At 46.3% G+C, this 18,458-nt stretch overlaps 1 protein-coding gene across 1 annotated transcript in view; it reads right to left on the bottom strand.

Moving 5' to 3' along the window:
* Positions 1 to 18,458, bottom strand: part of l(3)80Fj (lethal (3) 80Fj) — a 378,408-nt gene that overhangs the window by 176,918 nt on the left and 183,032 nt on the right. The window contains exons 26-28 of the mRNA XM_050172680.3: positions 17,237 to 17,380; positions 5,203 to 5,330; positions 3,400 to 3,589 (exon numbers count right to left, since the gene is read on the bottom strand). Of these exons, the coding sequence (XP_050028637.2) occupies positions 3,400 to 3,589; positions 5,203 to 5,330; positions 17,237 to 17,380 (462 nt within the window). The remainder of the gene's footprint in view (positions 1 to 3,399; positions 3,590 to 5,202; positions 5,331 to 17,236; positions 17,381 to 18,458) is intronic.

The following is an 18,458-nucleotide window of genomic DNA, read 5'->3' as shown; positions in this document are numbered from 1 at the left end:
TCCGGTTGGTCGGTGTGCGAGGTGTTCAGGGCCACGAGTTGCGATGGTATCTGGCGACATGACCAATGCGGTGACAAGCGAAACATATCCACTGGTCGTCCGCAGTTCTCTACAGTCAGGTTACGATAATGCGGAGAGAAGCGTCGGGGTGGAGCGAAAATAGTAGAAGGGTGTTCGTTGGCTCTGGGGTTGGTGATAGCACAGACAGAATGTAGGCCAAAGTTTTCAAGTTCCTGTTGAACCATGGCTTGCACGGGGGAACTGAAAAAGGGGTAGCATCAGGGCTATGCGAACAGAAAGCTGCGGGCGCCATAGCGTCCAGTTCACATCGAATGATTCGTACCACGTCCTCTGATGGCGACGCATGCTGCTATGCGGGCTGATCTTCACACGTCGACACTGTTGCAGTATCGGAAAGTCTGGTGAATGGGTGCAGGACACGTCGGCTTTTCGCCTGCTTGAATTGTCGGCACTCTTTGATGATAGCATCAATTGTAGAGCAGCTTTTGCACATAGCAGATTAACCCTTTGAAGGTTTTTGACGTACACGTACGGCGGCGGTTTTCTGTCCCGCAAGGTCTTTGGTGTATGTATGTGTACGGTTTCGACCCTCCGTTTGAAATTTCGTGCCATAATGACGATACATGCTCACTGGGAGGTGCTGCCACCTCTTAGGACTTACAAGAAGCGTTTGAAATTTCTGCTACCTTCTTGCAGAGATAAACAGAACTGATTTCTAGCTTCCGCGCATCGCGCAGACTGCGGCAACACCCCTTTTGCGGTTTCTGTTTCGCCGCGTGATCGCAACGAAGGCGCACGAAACATGATCTTTCTCTTTGTCGGCACTCTCTTGCAGGGGTTGCAAAAGTTGATTACTATCTTGATTGGCACTGCTCTTAGCTTGTTTATCTAGTCGCTCGCGAGGTATTCTTGCTCTCAGCGGCAATGTGCTTTCGCGGTTTCGGTTCCGCCGCGTGATCGCAACGGAGGCGCACGAAACGTGATTTTTCTCTTTGCCGGTGCTCTCCTGCAGGGGCGGCAGAAGTTGATTTCGATTTTGATTGGAGCTGCTCTTAGCTTGTTTATTACCGCCATTCACAAGGTATTCTGGCTCTTTGCGGCAATGCGCTTACGCGAGAGGGTGCCTCAGACCTCTGCCCAAGGCAGCCGCATGCAGAAAAGATATCAAGTGTGTGCCAACACAACTCGTCGCTACAAGAGGAGAACAGACACGTGTTTTAGGTGTGCAGACTGCGATAAGGCGCTGTGCGTAGACCCGTGTTTCAAGAGTACCACACTCTGAAATACTATTGAACATTTTGCAGTTCTGAGTGACACCAAAATACTGTTCCTAATTTTTTTTTACTATTTATTCCCGACGTTATACATTTTGTACATTCAAGATCCACGTTAAAGTAATTTGACCACCTGGGAAAGTTCTTTTCAAAATAATTCGACCCTCAAAGGGTTAAAGGCGCCGTCAGCAATTCTCTTGAGCACGTGCCCTACCTTTTCAGCTTCTGTCATATCGCGATTGGCTTTACGACAAAATGCCAGCACTTCCTGGATATACGAAACATAGACTCTGTGGGGGATTGGACATGAGAGGCCAGTTCCTGCTTTGCGGCAATTTTACGGCTAGCTGGTTTGCCAAACAACCCTGTTTACTTCTCTTTGCATTGGTCCCAGCTGGTCAGCTCCTCTTCATGGTTTTCGAACCACACCTTTTCAGTGCCTCTAAGGTAAAACAACAGGTTAGCTAGCATAAGCGTAGGGTCCCATCTGTTGATTCCACTCACACGTTCTTACATGGCCACCCACTCTTCAACATCGGCGTCATCAGTCCCGCAGAAAGTTCCGGGATCCTTGGGTTGCACAACCACAACCGAAGGGGACAGTGACGTAGCGGGCAATAGTGACGTTGGAGGCGGCAACGACTTTGATCCCGAGTGCTCACTGTCATTCACGGCGAGGACAGTGATGTGACGTCCACTGCGGAGCTCCGTTTCCAGCCGTGGTACCCCGCACCTCCCACCAATATGTTATAGACTGTATTCACAATGTATATACAAACAGAGTTAATGGGGTTAAAATGGCTGACTTGTAACAACACGCAGCAGCCAGCGTCTGGCGATAATTCTTCTTCTTCTCTCTCTTCTTTCATCCTTCCATAACAATATCATTTTCGTCTTACTTTTCAATTTTTACTGTTTCGAAAAATGTCCATAAAATTTACCCTGCATAACACCTCCTCCAACTTTGTTTCGGTCTTCTGGAGGAAAAAAGTGCGTTCATTAAGCTAGTACATATGGTATTTCTACATTTCAATTAAACATAATTAAATTTACACATTCCTTCCCTGGCTTCGATGTATCATTTTCTGTGACTGTCAGAGAAGCAGCCTTGTGAGGAGCTCATGCTAAATAAAAAGGACACAAAAGAAATGCAAAAACTTATTTTCTGGGTACTCATTTTCCATATATTGCTCAATTCTTCACATTTCATTGCCATGCATCGAAACCAGAACATCACACACCATATTATAGGGCATTCAACTTAGAAGACCTCACCCCTAAGTATCAACTTGGAGAAGCTACAGCCACAAAAGACTCTGCCCTCATTTTTGTGTTCGTTATCCTCACTGATATCATGGCTTCCTTTGAACTGTTTGTAGGCTAATGAGCTTAAGAGTGACTTAGCACTCAGCATTTGGTTTCAGTCATTTGAGCTTGAGATACTGGTGCCTCTTATGCATATGCTTACTCGCAAGAAGTACCCATAAAAGTTGTTATTTACGACAGGGTGAACACCTGCTGGCACTTCCAAGTGAGGTTCAATTATTGCATTACTATTACGTAAAACAGTACTTGCATGGGAAGGCATACATGTGTTAAGTGTCCTCACTGTTACATCTTTTTGGTTTGCTTCCCGTAATTATACATACAAAGGCAACCAGGTGTTGCAGGGTTCATTTGTGGTCAACCACAACTTTGCAGCCAGAAATTTTACATAGTGGTGATGCATTTTAGATAGTGCGCAAGACGTTCTGCTTCTCTGGCAGTGAGTGCTGATGGCCGTAATACATTATACGCCAAAACAATATGACTTGTGATATTACGCTCCACCATATGCAGCACAGACAATAGCACCCCAAATCAAATCCATTGTTATGCTTGCAGTGCTTAGCCACAGCATTATGAAGTGGAGAGCAGTCCACCAAAGTGGCTGCTTTTCAAAGCATCGTAAGCATGCCGCCACATTGCGGCGCACAGCTTCCCTAGTTTGCCATCTTCTATGTGCGGCCGGTCTTCATCATGCGAGGAGGAAGCCAGAGGCTGCTTGGTGCAGCTGACACAGCGCCTGTTTGTACAGAGAGACCCAACGCATTGTGGCACGAACCTGCAGGTGCTGGCGGTATGCGTCCATGAGCTGGAGCAGCACATCATGCAGGCAGTCAGGGAATGACTGCAGCAGTGATTTGAGGGCCTGTGCAGCTGTGCTGCGGGTTTCTGCCTGGGGGTGCATCACGTCTGACAGCAGACGAGCGCACAGTGCTGGTTCGGGCTCCAGTTTTAGCTCGCGCCACAACCTGCACCGTGAACAAAGCATGCACAATGTGAGCCAATCATGCATGCATACAAATTACCATCGATCAACATAAAAAGGATGGGGTACTAATGTGTGCAAGTATCAATCCCCACTGGAGTTGAACCATCATGGAATTTATAGAAAGCACATAAGCTTCGCTTAAAATGAACTTTATCAAATTGCAGTAAAAGCTCATTAAACTGTACCCGCTTAAACAGTAGTTTTATTTTGAAAGTAATAAAGTCAAATTCTACACTCAGTGGCCATTTAACATAATGTGTTTTGTATCCGCATAAACCGTACCAGCTTATTGCATACACATCGGCTAAAACTTAGCGTTTCCACTTTTCGTCGCGCAAACATGGTGTTGCGTCGTCTCCATCGGGCGGCCCGGCAGAACAACAAGCCTCAGAGATTGGAACAACGGCCTCCAAGCACCCCGCTCATTTGCGCGTGAAGCCACATCAGCATCATTTTGGCGCTGTGCCGGAGAGCGTTGTGGCGTCGTGCAACCAAGGACTCGCATCATGCCGAAGCTCGAATAAAAAAGACGCCGGGTGCTCAGCTTAGAAGGAAAATTAGATGTCGTCCTTGCTATTGAACGTGACACGAAGAAGTCGGTGCTGGCATGCGACAGGGATCTGGTGTTGACTACAGTGTGTGCCATTAGGAATGTGAAGGAGTTGCTCAGCAGCGCTGCTGTGACGGCGCAGAGATGTCGGCTACGAGGTTGCGACTTTTCGCCATCGTTGCCTCTGTTGTTGCCGAAGTGTCAACTAGCGACAGTGATGAGGACGACACGGAAAGCGACAACACGGGCAATTCAGGCCTGACAGTGGTAGAAGCTGCGTGTTACGTCAGCCTCATGAATGCAAGCGTTGCGACGAGAACAGGGGCGTGATAACGTAACTATTCCAAATTAAAATTATTCCGAACTCCGGCAGCCGGCAATGAAAAAGGTGCCCTGGGACTTCTGCAGCACTACTGCGCGCTTACACGGAGAATATGCAACGCCAACGAGGAATCTGCCATGCTAGTGTTTGCTGAGAAGAGGGGGCTGGCTGAAAAAGTGGCTTGCAGCTTCGGTTAGTTTGAGGCCGCCGTCATCGCAGCTAGGCCGCTGCAGCATCAAACGAAAATAACACTTTTGTTGCACGAAGTGAATAAATGCTGCATGTTTTTTCCCCTTTCATCGCACTCTCTCTGAGTTTCGGTAAGTGGGCGATCTCATGCTAATTCGGTTAAACAGTACAACCGTTTAGTACATACTTTTTCAGAGCTCCGGCCAACTATGGTTTAAAGAGGTTTCACTGTACTTTTGCCTATCATTAACAATCACATGAAAATGTTCAAAAAACAGATTGACACAGCTGTGCCTAAGGATAAGTGCAGCAATGGGTTAACACGCTCTTCCTGGCCACTGTGTGGCTTAAAGACAATTCCTTTCTGGCCAATCCTTTCTTTCTGACTCCCAATATTTCAGACTTCTAAGCGGTTGTCCCAAAGTCTGAATTATCGGTCAGCGACTGTATTACACAATCCAATTCCACCTGGAATTTCAACGTTCACATGCCCATGACAGAACAAAACTAGGAGCTGCAAAGAGGGGCATACTTTTCAGCCAGGGCCTTGATCTCCTCCTTGGCATCGAACCGCGCAACCCACACTCGGGCAGCCAGCTCAAGGCTGTTTGCAGGGTCCGTCTCGTGAGTTGGAACCACCAGCTGGAGCATTAGCAGGCACTGCAGACACATACAAATGCGTATTAGAGAGGAATCAAAACACCCCTAATCCTAGACCCAGAAGTATGTATGATGTAGAATTGCTTCTCACATCAACCACACACACATTCTTCACGGTCGCTATCACACCTCGCATAGAAATCATTTTACATGATACCCCTGCACCTGCACAACACCCTCTAAGTGTAGAATGGCAGATTAAATTGGCTGACTGCTTCCAGTAAACACCATTACAGTCAAATCTCGATAATTCAAACGTGAAAGGGCCCGAGAATTTGTTCGAATTAACAGAAGTTCAAATTAAAGAAAATGACTCCTTCTTGAAGTACCGTATTTACTCAATGAACGCACCCCCAGATCAGTCACGAAAAATCTAAATTTTTTTTTCCTCTCGTATTGAATGCACCCCCAACTTTGCAATACTGCGCAGTCCCACGATCGAACAGCCATGCTGTAGTTTTTCGAAGAGGCTACAATCTTTGATTTTGGCGCATGTGTTTAATGCAAGCACACTTAAGGGGTGAAACTGCTATTGAAATAATGTTTGTCCACTTTTTACTCAATATTAATAAAACTTCCCAATCTTATTAAGATTTCTGTGCTGACTTCAATTATGTCATTAGTTTCGTTGTAGGTCAATAGTTCCTACAATAATTAACATTTCTCTTACATTGTTTAAGGCCACAATGGAAAATAAATAGCACAATAAAAAATTATTCGTAAGGCATGTTTAGATAGCATGAAGACTAAGGAATGAAAGATAGCAAGCACATTTTTTTATGTGGCTCTTACCAGATATTTTACAGCCCACTGAGATCAAGCCCACAACATATGGCAACCATGTGGCTGAAATTGTTGCAAAATAATTAATTTCCAAAGTGAAAACAAACAAAAATTGCTTTCTCTACTGCATAAAGTATACATTAGGCTCCACTCTTCAAAAAAAAAAATTTAGTTTTATCTGTTCTTGGTGTTGAGATATCGAGGCCTGAATATTACATGGAGCCCAAATTTTGTGTTTTGAGAAAAGTACAAAAACAAACAGCATTAAATATGAGGGGACATGGCATCCAGAACAACCATTTTTGATAGTTGCTCTAGACATATGAAACATTCAGGATACATCCAATATTGTGTTTCTTACAAATATGCAATTAGATTTTTTCTGAGGTCAATAACAAAAAATAGTTACATATCTTCTTGTGTTAAAAATTTGGGATGTGATTTGCACAAAATGTACTGCCACAACATAGCTAAAATGGAGCAGGTATGTTCCTGGAAGTTCAGATACTGAAAGTTAGCACTTGGATGTTTGTATCTGTACTTTTACGAAAGTTATGAAACTCTATGGTGCAGCTTTAAGAATGTAAATTCTTGTTGGTTATTTCTAGAGGATTTCAACATATTTAAGCGTCCTAAGACACTGTCTAGTTTTTGTGCACTCTCTGACTCGCCTGCATTCAGAGAAAAAAGAAGAATGACGAGAATTGAATGAGTAGAAGGGACACAGTGCTGATCCCAAAATTTGAGATTTCAAGAATCTACACTTGAAAAAAGAAAAATGAAAATAATTGGGAAAATATAAATTGCAACCTTCAAAACTGGGAAATAATAATTAGAATATAATTAAAAATGCAAAATTCTTCCACTGATGAAGACATTAGGCGCACATATAGGCTTTTAACAGAATCTAGCATATGCACCAACACGAACCTGCGTACATGCGAAAGTCAAGGCAATAGGCATCGACACATTGTCTGCGGTTTCCAAAGTATACGTACATGCCAGGACAAAGAGCAATGGTTAGCTTTGCTGCTGTGTTATTGCCGATGCGGTATGAGATTGCGCGACACAGTGACTTATCACCAATGCAATCTTTTCGGCTCGTCTGAACCTTTGGATAACCGTCTCCCCTTTCTTGCCGTAGGAAGTAGAGACAGCTTGCGCTTCGCTTTTCGAAGATGCGTGCTCGGTTTCAAACTTCTTTTTTTAGAGAGGATCAATTTCCCGCTTACGTTTGCAATACGATGAACAAAGAAATGGCGTATCAGCGGTTGTCGAAGTGACCCACTGCAAGGCCTAGCAGACAAGCCCGTCTCCTAGGCCTAGTTGCCATAGCAACAACCAATCGGAAGGCACCTCTACGTGCGCTGGCGCATTGATGAGCTGATAGGAGGGCCGCGTGCATCGCGAGTTTTGTCAGACCGGCCCCCGATTGTTTTACATTTGCGCTTTTTCTACGTGGCCATCATCGGCGAGGACGCGGGGAACTGAAAGGCGGAACTTCGAGCTTTTTAACGATAACGAGATGGCGGCGCTCAGCGACGGGAAAGACGAGAAATAGCTCCGTGAACTCCGGTGTTTCTGCACGATTTTGGGGTCGTTTTTCGCCGTCCATGCTGACAAAATAATTTTTTAAGGACACATAGGGTGCGTTTTTGGGCAATCGTTTTGATATGATGTAGATTAGGCATTACAGATGCCGAAACAAATAGTTCCCAAAAATCAAATTTTTTTTTTTTTTTTCGATTTTCAGTTTTTAAGATCCGTGTCCCTACTTAATGCTTAACAAATCATTTCCACCAGTGCCAGCACAAAGGCACCTCGCAGGTTCAAGAGAGAAAAAAGCGCCAGTGGCTCTCTGCAACATAAACAATTTACGTACTTTACGCTGACCTGATAGAAGAGCGCACGCGTGCGGGATGCGTGGCCTGGCGCGGCGCACAGGAGAGTCAAAGTGAAGAAGGGGTGGGCAGCACTTGATCAGCATAGTGGTTACAGTTGGGCTTCATGCAGCCTATCGACAGCCAGACTCAATGGCAAATCGCGCCATGTGACGTCATGGAACTGTATCCCACCACACCGAGAAGAAATGAATTCTTGCTGGTAGTGACAGATCACTTCAGAAAATGGGTCGAACTTTTTTCCTTGCGAAAACTGACGGCAAAAGTGATCATGGATAAGTTGATCGAGGTTTTCACCAGGTTTGGCTTCCCGGAGCAGTTGATAACGGACAATGCATCTTAGTTCATTGCGAAGGTTTTCGTCGACTTGTGCACTGCACTTGGCATTAAATTAAGCACAAGAAAATGACAACTTACCATGCTCTGTCGAACCCCACTGAATGAGTCAATCGCAACATTAAGCACATGTTTGTCGCATTCTCTGAAAGACATAAGGACTGGGATATCTACCTTCCAGAGATCGGGTTTGCATTGCGATCGACAGTGAACTGCTCGACTGGGTATGCGCCTTCTTCTCTCAACCTGGGGAGAGAGCTGCCGAATCCGATGAATAGAGTTCTGGCGGATCGCAGCGGAATGTCGGTCGCGCCGGCAGCACGAGCTGAATACGCGACGCACCTACATGCCAAGATGACGTAAGGTTTACACAAAGCACGCCGTAATCTTCGCACTGCTATGGCGCAACAGAAGGCGCAGTACGACCGCTTGCATTGAAACGTCCGCTACGAAGTGGGTGATCTGGTGCTTCGAATCCAGCACGTTCTCCCCGATTCTAGCAAACAGTTCGCTGCCTCGCTGGCGCCGAAGTGGACTGGGCCATATCAAGTGTGAGAGAAGGTTTCCTCGCTTGTTTACCGGCTCGAGAACAGGAAAGGGAAGCTGATCGGCGGGCCGGCACACGTATGTGACCTGAAACGCTACGTGCTGCGTGATGAGCAGTGGGATGACCAGACCGTCCCTCAACTGCGGCCAGTGAGTGAGAACAGCCAGAATCGAGAGGCGAGCCCGCAGCCGCACCACAACTTGCGTAGCAGGCGGAAGTGATCTGACTGCTATATTTGTGTAGCCCGATAACTGCGAGGACCATTCGTAAGTCTGGGCCATGGTGGCACCTTGTTAGTTCCTGCCGGGAAGCGAACGTCTAGTAACAGCAGAGCGCCGAGTATTGACGACGAGTTGTTCCAGTCTTCAAGCAACCACACAGACCACGACGGGAATGTGGCGTGAACAGTTCAACGTGTTTGCATGCAGTGTGTGCATTGACCAATGACTTGTGAAGGCCAGTGCAGTGATTGTCCTGTGCTGTGAATCGTTGAAGATATGGGTGACTAGTCCCTTCGTAACAAATGTTGACGGTGTTCCCGGATGCTGCTTATCACAATGTCGTTCTGTGCAGTGAACTAATCCAATTTCCTGAAGCAGGAAACAAGACATGGCTGTGCGAACTGCCTGCAGTACTTGCGGGCACAACTGACGCACCTGCGATGCTGACAGTGCTACGCTGGCCTTGCAGCCGCACGAACCACTACCCGACGGCCAGCAAGTGACCTCCCGGCTTGCGCAGCCGACACCTGGGGCGCGGCACGGGGAGCCGCCTTCGACCTGGGACTACGATCCGCCTCGTAAGCCCAAGCAGCGCCGCTGACTGGGCACCTTCGAGTCAGCATGAAGTATGTGGCAGCTGAGGGCTACACCAACGCAAGCCCGACGCCCAAAGCCGGCGTGTGCACCGCTGCCTTGATCGCGAACCTTGGCGGGAACTTTAGCAAACGGGCGCCCGAAACCCTCGGGCATACCTAGGTGTCAGCATCAACGTACAGGGGGCTTTTTAAGGGGAGAAGGATGGGCGAGCACACGCACCCATCCTCCCCCGCGTCGTCGCGGTCCATCGAGAGCCGGCATAGACAGGGGAGAGGAGCACTACACCCTCTCCTGCTTCTCCCTCGCTCTTGCGACGCGCGCGCACCCTTTCTCCTTGACTTGCGGGAAGGTAGCTGATAGGCGAGGAGCACATTCCCTTCGCCAAGGTAAAAAGGTGCAAAACAGTGCCACCGGGTGACCCCCTCTCTCTCTGACGCCGGACCCCTAACCTGCTGGACTGGAGTACCTGCTGCAAATCGTAAGTGAACTCGTTTGCCTGACTTTCCCGGGCAACGAGGCCAGCCTATTATTACTTATTACAGAGAGGACACCCCTCTGCCAGTGTTCTTTATCGCTGGTAGCAATAAACGTTGTTACAGTTGACGTCGTTGGTTGCCCTATTCGTTCGAACCGGACGTAACCGCGATTTCCGCGCTATTGGTTGGGGAGTACCACAGAGCGACTGTGTGGGGCTAGATCCGGAGCTCACCTTCAGTCCTAGCTGAACACAGAGTGAAACCCCCACAATGGAACTCCTGATAAACGGAACCAATTACCCTGGTTCCTAGAGGTACCATTTGAAGAGAGTCCACTGTATTGGGAAAGAAATTGTGCCCATTACACAGGTAGTGGGCTTGGCAGCACTCCGACAATGCAGTTCACTGACGCCCAATGCCTTTTCGCATTACAGGTGCTCACAGTTTTCTGCTTTTCCATTGGCACCTGCTGTTCTCCTGGAGTCACCAAAAAGTCTGCGGGCACGCCCGGCTTACGGTGTGTTGGCTTGTGGGATGCGCTTACCTGGCGGAGCATCCTCATCGTGTGCCAGGGAATGCCAATGCTTACCGACGCTCAGCACCGCCTCACGTCTACAGTCTCCTGTATGCCTTCATGCGAGGTGTAGGCTCGCCCTACCCTCAGTGCGCTAGTACTACAGACGGGCCAACCTCATCTACCCTTCACGACGCAAGCAGTTTATTTATTTAGTTTATCGATGCAAGCGCCGTTGACTACTACGCCGCACCGCCCTTGAACGGAAATTCACCACATTTATCATCTTCATGCTACCCTCCCTCAGCCGACGCATTGACAAAGACATCAACCTTCACGCATAAAACACGTCACCCCCTCGCTCTCACCAGTGGGCTTGGCAGCACTCCGACAATGCAGTTCACTGACGCCCGACGCCTTTTCGCATTACAGGTAACAACCGATTGCACTAGTTATGCGCGTCGTTCCTGCTATGCCGCTTTGCTAATGCTGCCGAGCCCAGGCTGCTGCATTATCATTACTCGCGACTGCACGTCTGTAATCCTACAATCCTACAACTTCTTGCTCTCTCTGGCGACATAGAATCGAATCCCGGCCCTGACACCCGTTCCAGTTCTACGCAGGCATCCTGTGACATAATTGCAGCGTTGGAGGAAATAAGCTCAGGTCAGGCGTTTCTTCTAAGCGAAATGAAATCAATTCGAAATGAACTATTGCAGAACGATAAAAAATGTTTGACGACATTAAGAGGCAACTAACAAAATTTGAAGATGTTTCCCTCATAACTGCACTGAAGACTGAAGTTGGTTGCATCAGGACAGTGGTCGATACAAACAAAAAAGCCATTTCCGACATATCACGACTAAACGATTGAGAAGATAGGGATCGTCGTTCCAACCTTGTGTTTTTTGGGGTAGCTGATACTAAGCATGGAACGTGGCAAGAATCCGAGAACAAGATCGTGGAACTTTGTACTTCTAACCTTAATATCAAGTTAGACCCCTTAGATATCGAGCATGCTCATAGAATTGGCAAATATAGCTCTAGTAGAAACAGACCAATAATTATCAAATTAGTAGCACATTTCAAAGTAAAACAACGTATTCTTTCAAATGCTAAACAACTAAGAGGGTCCAGCTACAGCATATCAGAAGACTACTCAACTAACACTCGGCATGCACGTAAACAACTAATCGAGTTCGGCAAGTCGCAGCAGAAAGCTTTCAAACTTCGGTACGATAAACTAATCATGGATAACAGAACATACAAGTATGATAACACTACAAATAGAGTTATATCAACTTCATAGCTACCATCATGCACTACCGCAAAACCAGATAGCATCCCTGTAGCATTCATTTATACTAACATTAAAAGCTTGTTGCCCAAACACGAAGCACACTGTAGCCTCATTGATTCTTCTGATTGTAAGCTTCTCATACTAACAGAAACATGGCTGAATTCCACCATCGATAACACAGAGCTTAATTCTTTCCTCTCTGATTTTGACATTTTTAGGCGGGATCGTGTAGGCCAATGCGGAGGAGGTGTTCTGATAGCTGCCCATCGCAGCCTTTGTTGCTCGGTTTTCAATATCATTTCACCTCTAGAAATTTTATTTGTATGTGCAGTTCTTCATACCTACAAATTATTATCAGTGTATCCTATCAACACCCCGACGCAGATGCTTCCTTCACTATTCACTTCCACGAGGCACTGCAAACTGTTACGGCATCATTTAGTCATGCGCAACTACTCCTCTTAGGTGACTAACTTTCCTGATATAACATAGTCCGAACCAGCCATAACACTGTCTAAGAATAACCTCGAATGTAATTTTCTTAACACATGCCTCACCTTTGGTTTGACGCAGCTAGTATCTACCCCAACGCGAAAAAACCAACAGTGCTCTAACACACTCGACCTTAACTTAACATCCCATCCTGACAGTGTTTCTTCTGTAACACATCTAACACAACTAAGTGATCACTCAGTACTGCATGCAGAATTATCCTGGCAGCTACCTGAGTGGAAAAAAAAGAGAGAAGAATTTGATGGCATCTTCTAGGGCCTACTAATTACATATAGCGGTGCAGATTGACTATACTGTGTTCTAAAGGAACTAAATATTAAACATGGCAAATTTCGGGAACTCGGTTAGTGCAACTTTGATGCTGACTACCATCAGCATCAAAGATGCACTAACCGAGTTTTACAGTTGGTACATCATAGATTTCCCAAAGCGCACAGTAGACTCCAACAAGACACTTTTTAAAAATAAAATGATCGAATTCACTGAGACTTACATACCAAATACCATCCTAACCGAGCGACCTTCGTCCCCATGGTTCAACAACACATTAAGACGACCAAACAATAAAAAGAAAAGATTGTTTCGCACAGCCAAGCATTCCAATACCGCTCCTGCCTGGGAAAAATATTACGTCAGTGAAAAGGCATTTGATTCTTTGGCCGCAACAGCTAAACGAGCCTTCTACTCAACAACACTCCCTAACATGCTCCAAAACAATCCCAAACAATTCTGGAAATACATTAGCCCAAATAACAGCAAACTATTATTATTATTATATGATAATGACCATAACAGTGTTCCCAACCATAAAGTATCTGAAGTACTAAACTCTGTCTTCTCTTCCGTGTTCACTACTGAACTTAACACTGACCTCCCAGACTGTCCTTACCTCAACAACCCAACGATGCCAGACATAACAATCGAGGCATATGGTATCACCAAGCTAATCGAATCCCTCAAATTAACATCCTTGGCCGGCATCGATGGAATCAATTCCAAAATGCTTAAGAACACTGCGAACATATCTAGTGTATTTTTGTGCCATATCTTTCAGCAATCATTATCATCTGGAGTGGTGCCGCAAGCTTGAAAATAGGTAAGGTAAATCCAGTACCAAAAAAAGGATCATAGTCATTGTGCCACAATTACCGTCCAATTTCGCTCATCAGTGTTTGTTCCAAACTAATGGAACATACAATTTATTCTCATATTGTAAACTAACATCCACTAATTTCTTTAATCCTAATCAACATGGTTTTCAGAAAGGCATGTCCTGCGAGACTCTACTAGCTCTCTTCGTTAATGACATCAGCTCGCATCTTGATCAAAACATACCCATAGGTGCCCTCTTCCTAGATTTCCAAAAGCCTTTCAACAAGGTCCCTCATGAACGGCTCTTCATAAAACTATCGCGTCTTAATCTCAACACTTGTGTTCTCCAACGGATATGCTTTCTTTTTTACTAACCATCAACAGTTCGTTTACGCTAACCAATGCTCATCTAATTTATCACATGTTATCTCCGGCGTGCCACAAGGCACAGTCCTGGGGCCACTACTTTTCTTAAAGGGACATTAAAGTGAAAAATGATTTCTTCTGCATCAGTAAATTACCATTCTACAACACCAAAAACACCACTCTTACAACGATAAGACGTTTGGTAAGCCAGAAAAAGCGCAAGAACGTAATACAGGTGGCGACACCTACTCAAGTTTCCCCACCTGGGGGCTGTGACGTCTCGGATTTTGATGGCATCTTCTAGGGCCTACTAATTACATATAGCGGTGCAGATTGACTACACTGTGTTCTAAAGGAACCAAATATTAAACATGGCAAATTTCGGGAACCTTTATTCAGCCAACGCAGCCCAAATGCGAAAACATACTTTGGAATCCTTGACCTCACGCTGACGTACCGGCACTGAGGTTTCGGTGCGAAATTCAAATACTGATACTTGGACCTTCATTTTCTCATGTAATAATTAAAAATTTTTTTTTTTAAATGACTGCCGGCAGGGTTCTCAAACAATGCTTCATTAGTCTAAACTGATTTATTGTTTCGCTTTAGTGTCCCTTTAATATACATTAACGACTTACCGAGAGGTTGTTCTTCCAAAATTCGTTTATTTGCTGACGATCGTGTAATCTATCGTCCTATTACTAATGACGCTGATTCTCGTGCTCTCCAGTCCGACTTTAACGTCATTGAAACTTGGCGTAATAATTGGCTAATGTCCCTCAACGTCAAAAAAATGTCGCTACTTACTTTCCATCGTCACGAATCATTTCATCTAATTACGTTATTGCCAGTTCTGAAATATGTGCTGTGACTTCTTATAAGTACTTAGGTATTAACTTGTCCAGTAACCTCAGTTGGTCCTCGTACATTTGCAGCATTAGCAATGATGACAATCGTGTACTATGCTACCTGCGCCATAATCTACGTCTTGTTCCCCCTCAGTAAAACTACTCGCATATTTAACAATCGTTCGACCCAAACTGGAATACACATGCTCATTATGGGACCCACAGCAATCTAAACCTGGCAACAGCACTGGAATCTATACAGAATTGTGCAGCAAGGTTCATTCAGTCTGACTACTCTTATCACACTAGTGCTACTAAACTTAAGTCATCTCTGAACCTTCAACCCTCGAGCACCGCCGCAAAACAGCAAGACTGTGCCTCTTTTACAAATTTTATCACTCGCTGCTTCACCAGACTCACATCACGCCGGCACATTGCACTTCATCTCGTCATAGCCATTCAAAGGCTCTTTATCCCCCTCCAGCTCGCACCACCACTCATCTGAACTCTTTCTTCGTTCAAACAGCGTAAGACTGGAATCATCTACATGCTGAAGCGGTGCAGCACTCTAGTCATTCATCGTTCAAGACATTCATTGAAAATATTATCTAAATATGCCCACCCCTCATATAAAACTCCAGATGGGGTATGTGAGGTACGAATAAATAAATAAATAAACAAACAAACAAACAAACAAACAAATAAATAAATAAATAAATAAATAAATATACGGTATTTGTGCACCATAGCCCGATCTATGAACGGTGCGAATCATGAAATATCGCGGCGCGCAAGCACAGAGCAAGCGAGGACCACGAAACTGCAGCCCAAGCCAGCCGACGCTCGCCTTCCCGATAAAGCCAGAAAACGAAACTTCAGAGAGTGGGCTAAGCTGGCACCGAACCGGCAGGGCTGGTAGCACCAGCGCGGAGAACATCGATGGTGAGGGAGTTACGAGGGAGTTGAGAGGGAGGGCTTGGGGAGCATAGTTGCGAGGAAGGGCGGGAGGGAAGCGGATCTGCTTTCCCACTAGCTTGATGGATGGCACTAATTGCCTCTGCCACCTAAGACTGCCACTGAAGCAGTGGAATTGCCGAGGCTGGAGTGAGCCTCTGGCACTGCTTCCCTCTGCGTGCTCGTATGCTTTTTTCGTCTGCGAACAGATAGGCGCTTTGTTTACGTTCTTCATCCTGCGTTCTTAACGCGACTCGTGTCTTTTTAAGATAACTAAGTCGTTGACACTGATCATAGTCATGTGGCGTGCTCCTTTCTGTTGCGGCGGCACTGCGTTTGAAAGACAAGGAGTATGAGGTACTGGGTGACGCCTTCGCGTCCTTGTATACAGGGTCTGTTTTGTCGTACATATCGGATATGGCGCACTGTCTTCTCCAACAACCTTTTTATCGGGACATCTCGGCTTAGACTCGTCACTGTAAAAAGACAAGTGCGAACGAGACCAAACCAAGCAAACCTAACAAGCGTGAGCGAGAGCTGACGTGAGCAGACGATAGTGCGATACAAGCGGTCCAGCTGAACCAGACACAAGTACGAATAGAGCGGCTGGGTGGGTTCGCATGACACCAGTTTCTCATGTGCATGTCAATCACTGTAGGGGCTGCTCTGATTGGTCTCCTCCACTCGCGGCGAGCCACGAAAAATCAGCCCAGGACCGATCCCTCCTGCAGCGCACGATTTGCCGCTAGTGTGGCTGAAGCATTGCAACGTGACGAAGGGCGACCTTGCCATTTAAGAAAACATTAAATTTCCACAGTGTTTTTTTTTTCTTTGCGTACGGCCTTGAGGGGTCTCTTCTAAGCTTTTCCTCTACAGTGGGGTAAGAGCAAGGCTGCTCAGAGGCGCCGCCACATGATTTGGCCCGCTGCTGAAAGCACTGTCAGAGAGCAGTATGTTCGAATTAACCATCCCAAATGCGTGTGTTCAAATTAGCAGGCGTTTTCGCCTACTGGAATACGCATAACTTTGACGGGCCACAATGTCATTTCGAATAAACCAAAAGTTCGAGTTAACGAGATTTGACAGTACAAATGTCACATTAGCTTGTTACCTACCCCTGGGGCCTCGTGCCTGCTTCCACTTATGCCACCCTTCCCTACAACTGAAACCTACGGTATCACTTGGCTTGTTGAGAGCAACTATTCAATTCAAGCCTGGGCCATATAAAAAGCAGCCCTGTCATCCAATAATAAGTGGTGCTACACACACAACACTGATGAGATGTGGAACACTAGGCTTAGAGATGTACTACTGGGATGGATATTTTGCCATTTCTTGCGAATGGCACCAAAGAGCACAGAAACAGCAGGACGACCACAATGCATCTTGCGGTAGGTTGCCTACAGAGAGAAGCCCGAGTTTACCACTACTGGAGAGGAACCAATCCAGCCAGCTTACCTGAAGAGCAGTTTCTCGCACTACGAGCTCAGGTGAGTAGAGGGCACCAAGCAGGACTTTAACCTCGGCAACATCGGCCCGACTGCAGCCCTCAAGGCCACTGATGGCAAAGCACACATCGACCGCCACTTTCTGTGCCAGGCGCTGCAGGCAAATACAGATATTGTTGAACAGTTAAAGCTCCACATGACAAAGTCAGTAAAATTGGCACTTCACTTTCTCACACAGTCAAACCTCAATATTGGGGGTGAGCTTCACTACTGGAAAAGCTGGCGCCACCGTCAGCGTGATGTGGCATGAGGGATCGCGTGGACACAGCGGCCACATCGGCTGCTTCGGAAGCGCCGAAGCGAGCTGAAAACGAAAGTTTAAAGTCCCACTTGCGCTGCGCTTCTGATGAAGTGGCGAGGCTTTATCATCATGGGTGTCTGCTTGACAACATTTGAAAGCACTATAAGAGGTAGGGCTGCCTTTGGAGGCATGCAGTACGGTAGGCTACTGCTCGGTGCCACAGTGCCGGACGTACGCAATGGAGCCCACTGTCAGCCTTATTCACACGTAGCCACAGGACAAGAAGCTGCGTGAAGCTTGGCTCGCGAAACTTAGAAACGGCAAACAGCCATCGGCTACAACTTGGGTATGCAACAAACCCAGACGCAAAGAAAATTCCTGCTTCGGCACTGGAACTGCTATGTTCAGTGAGTAGCAGAAAACGCACAGTGAGACGCTCGCCCGCACTTGCTGCCCTGCTAATGCCATGACAGTTTTGTCTATGAACTTGATGCTAGATACTGAAAGTTCAATAGAATGGAAAGGGAGCGGTAAGAAGCACATTAAACAAAGGCATGGCATATGGTAATGTTTGTGCTATGAATTAATGCACTGGATTACGATAAAGTAGCCAGAAATCGCACGCTGAGAATACCGATAAGCATACAGTGCGAGGCAACTTGAGAAATAGTATTAAAACATGCTAAAGAAAAAAAAAATATTGAATCATCGCGACGGCAGATCACAGACACCGTAGGCATCGAAGCCTCTATAACTAAATTATTTTTGAACAGCTGTGCTAGTGGCCACGTAACAATGGTTGCTTGTGTACGGTCAAGTGCTCACATTGTGTGGCCTAAAGCTCACGGCATGGCGGGACAACGCGCTCACAGTGAAAACGAAACATTGTGTGTGGACAGGCATGCAGACGCGCAGTCAGTTGTTGCGAACC

This window comes from Dermacentor andersoni, chromosome 3 (genome assembly GCF_023375885.2).
Source record: "Dermacentor andersoni chromosome 3, qqDerAnde1_hic_scaffold, whole genome shotgun sequence".
NCBI lineage: Eukaryota > Metazoa > Arthropoda > Arachnida > Ixodida > Ixodidae > Dermacentor > Dermacentor andersoni.
Note: the sequence above shows the minus strand (reverse complement) of the source record. Positions and strands in the feature narration are given on the sequence as shown.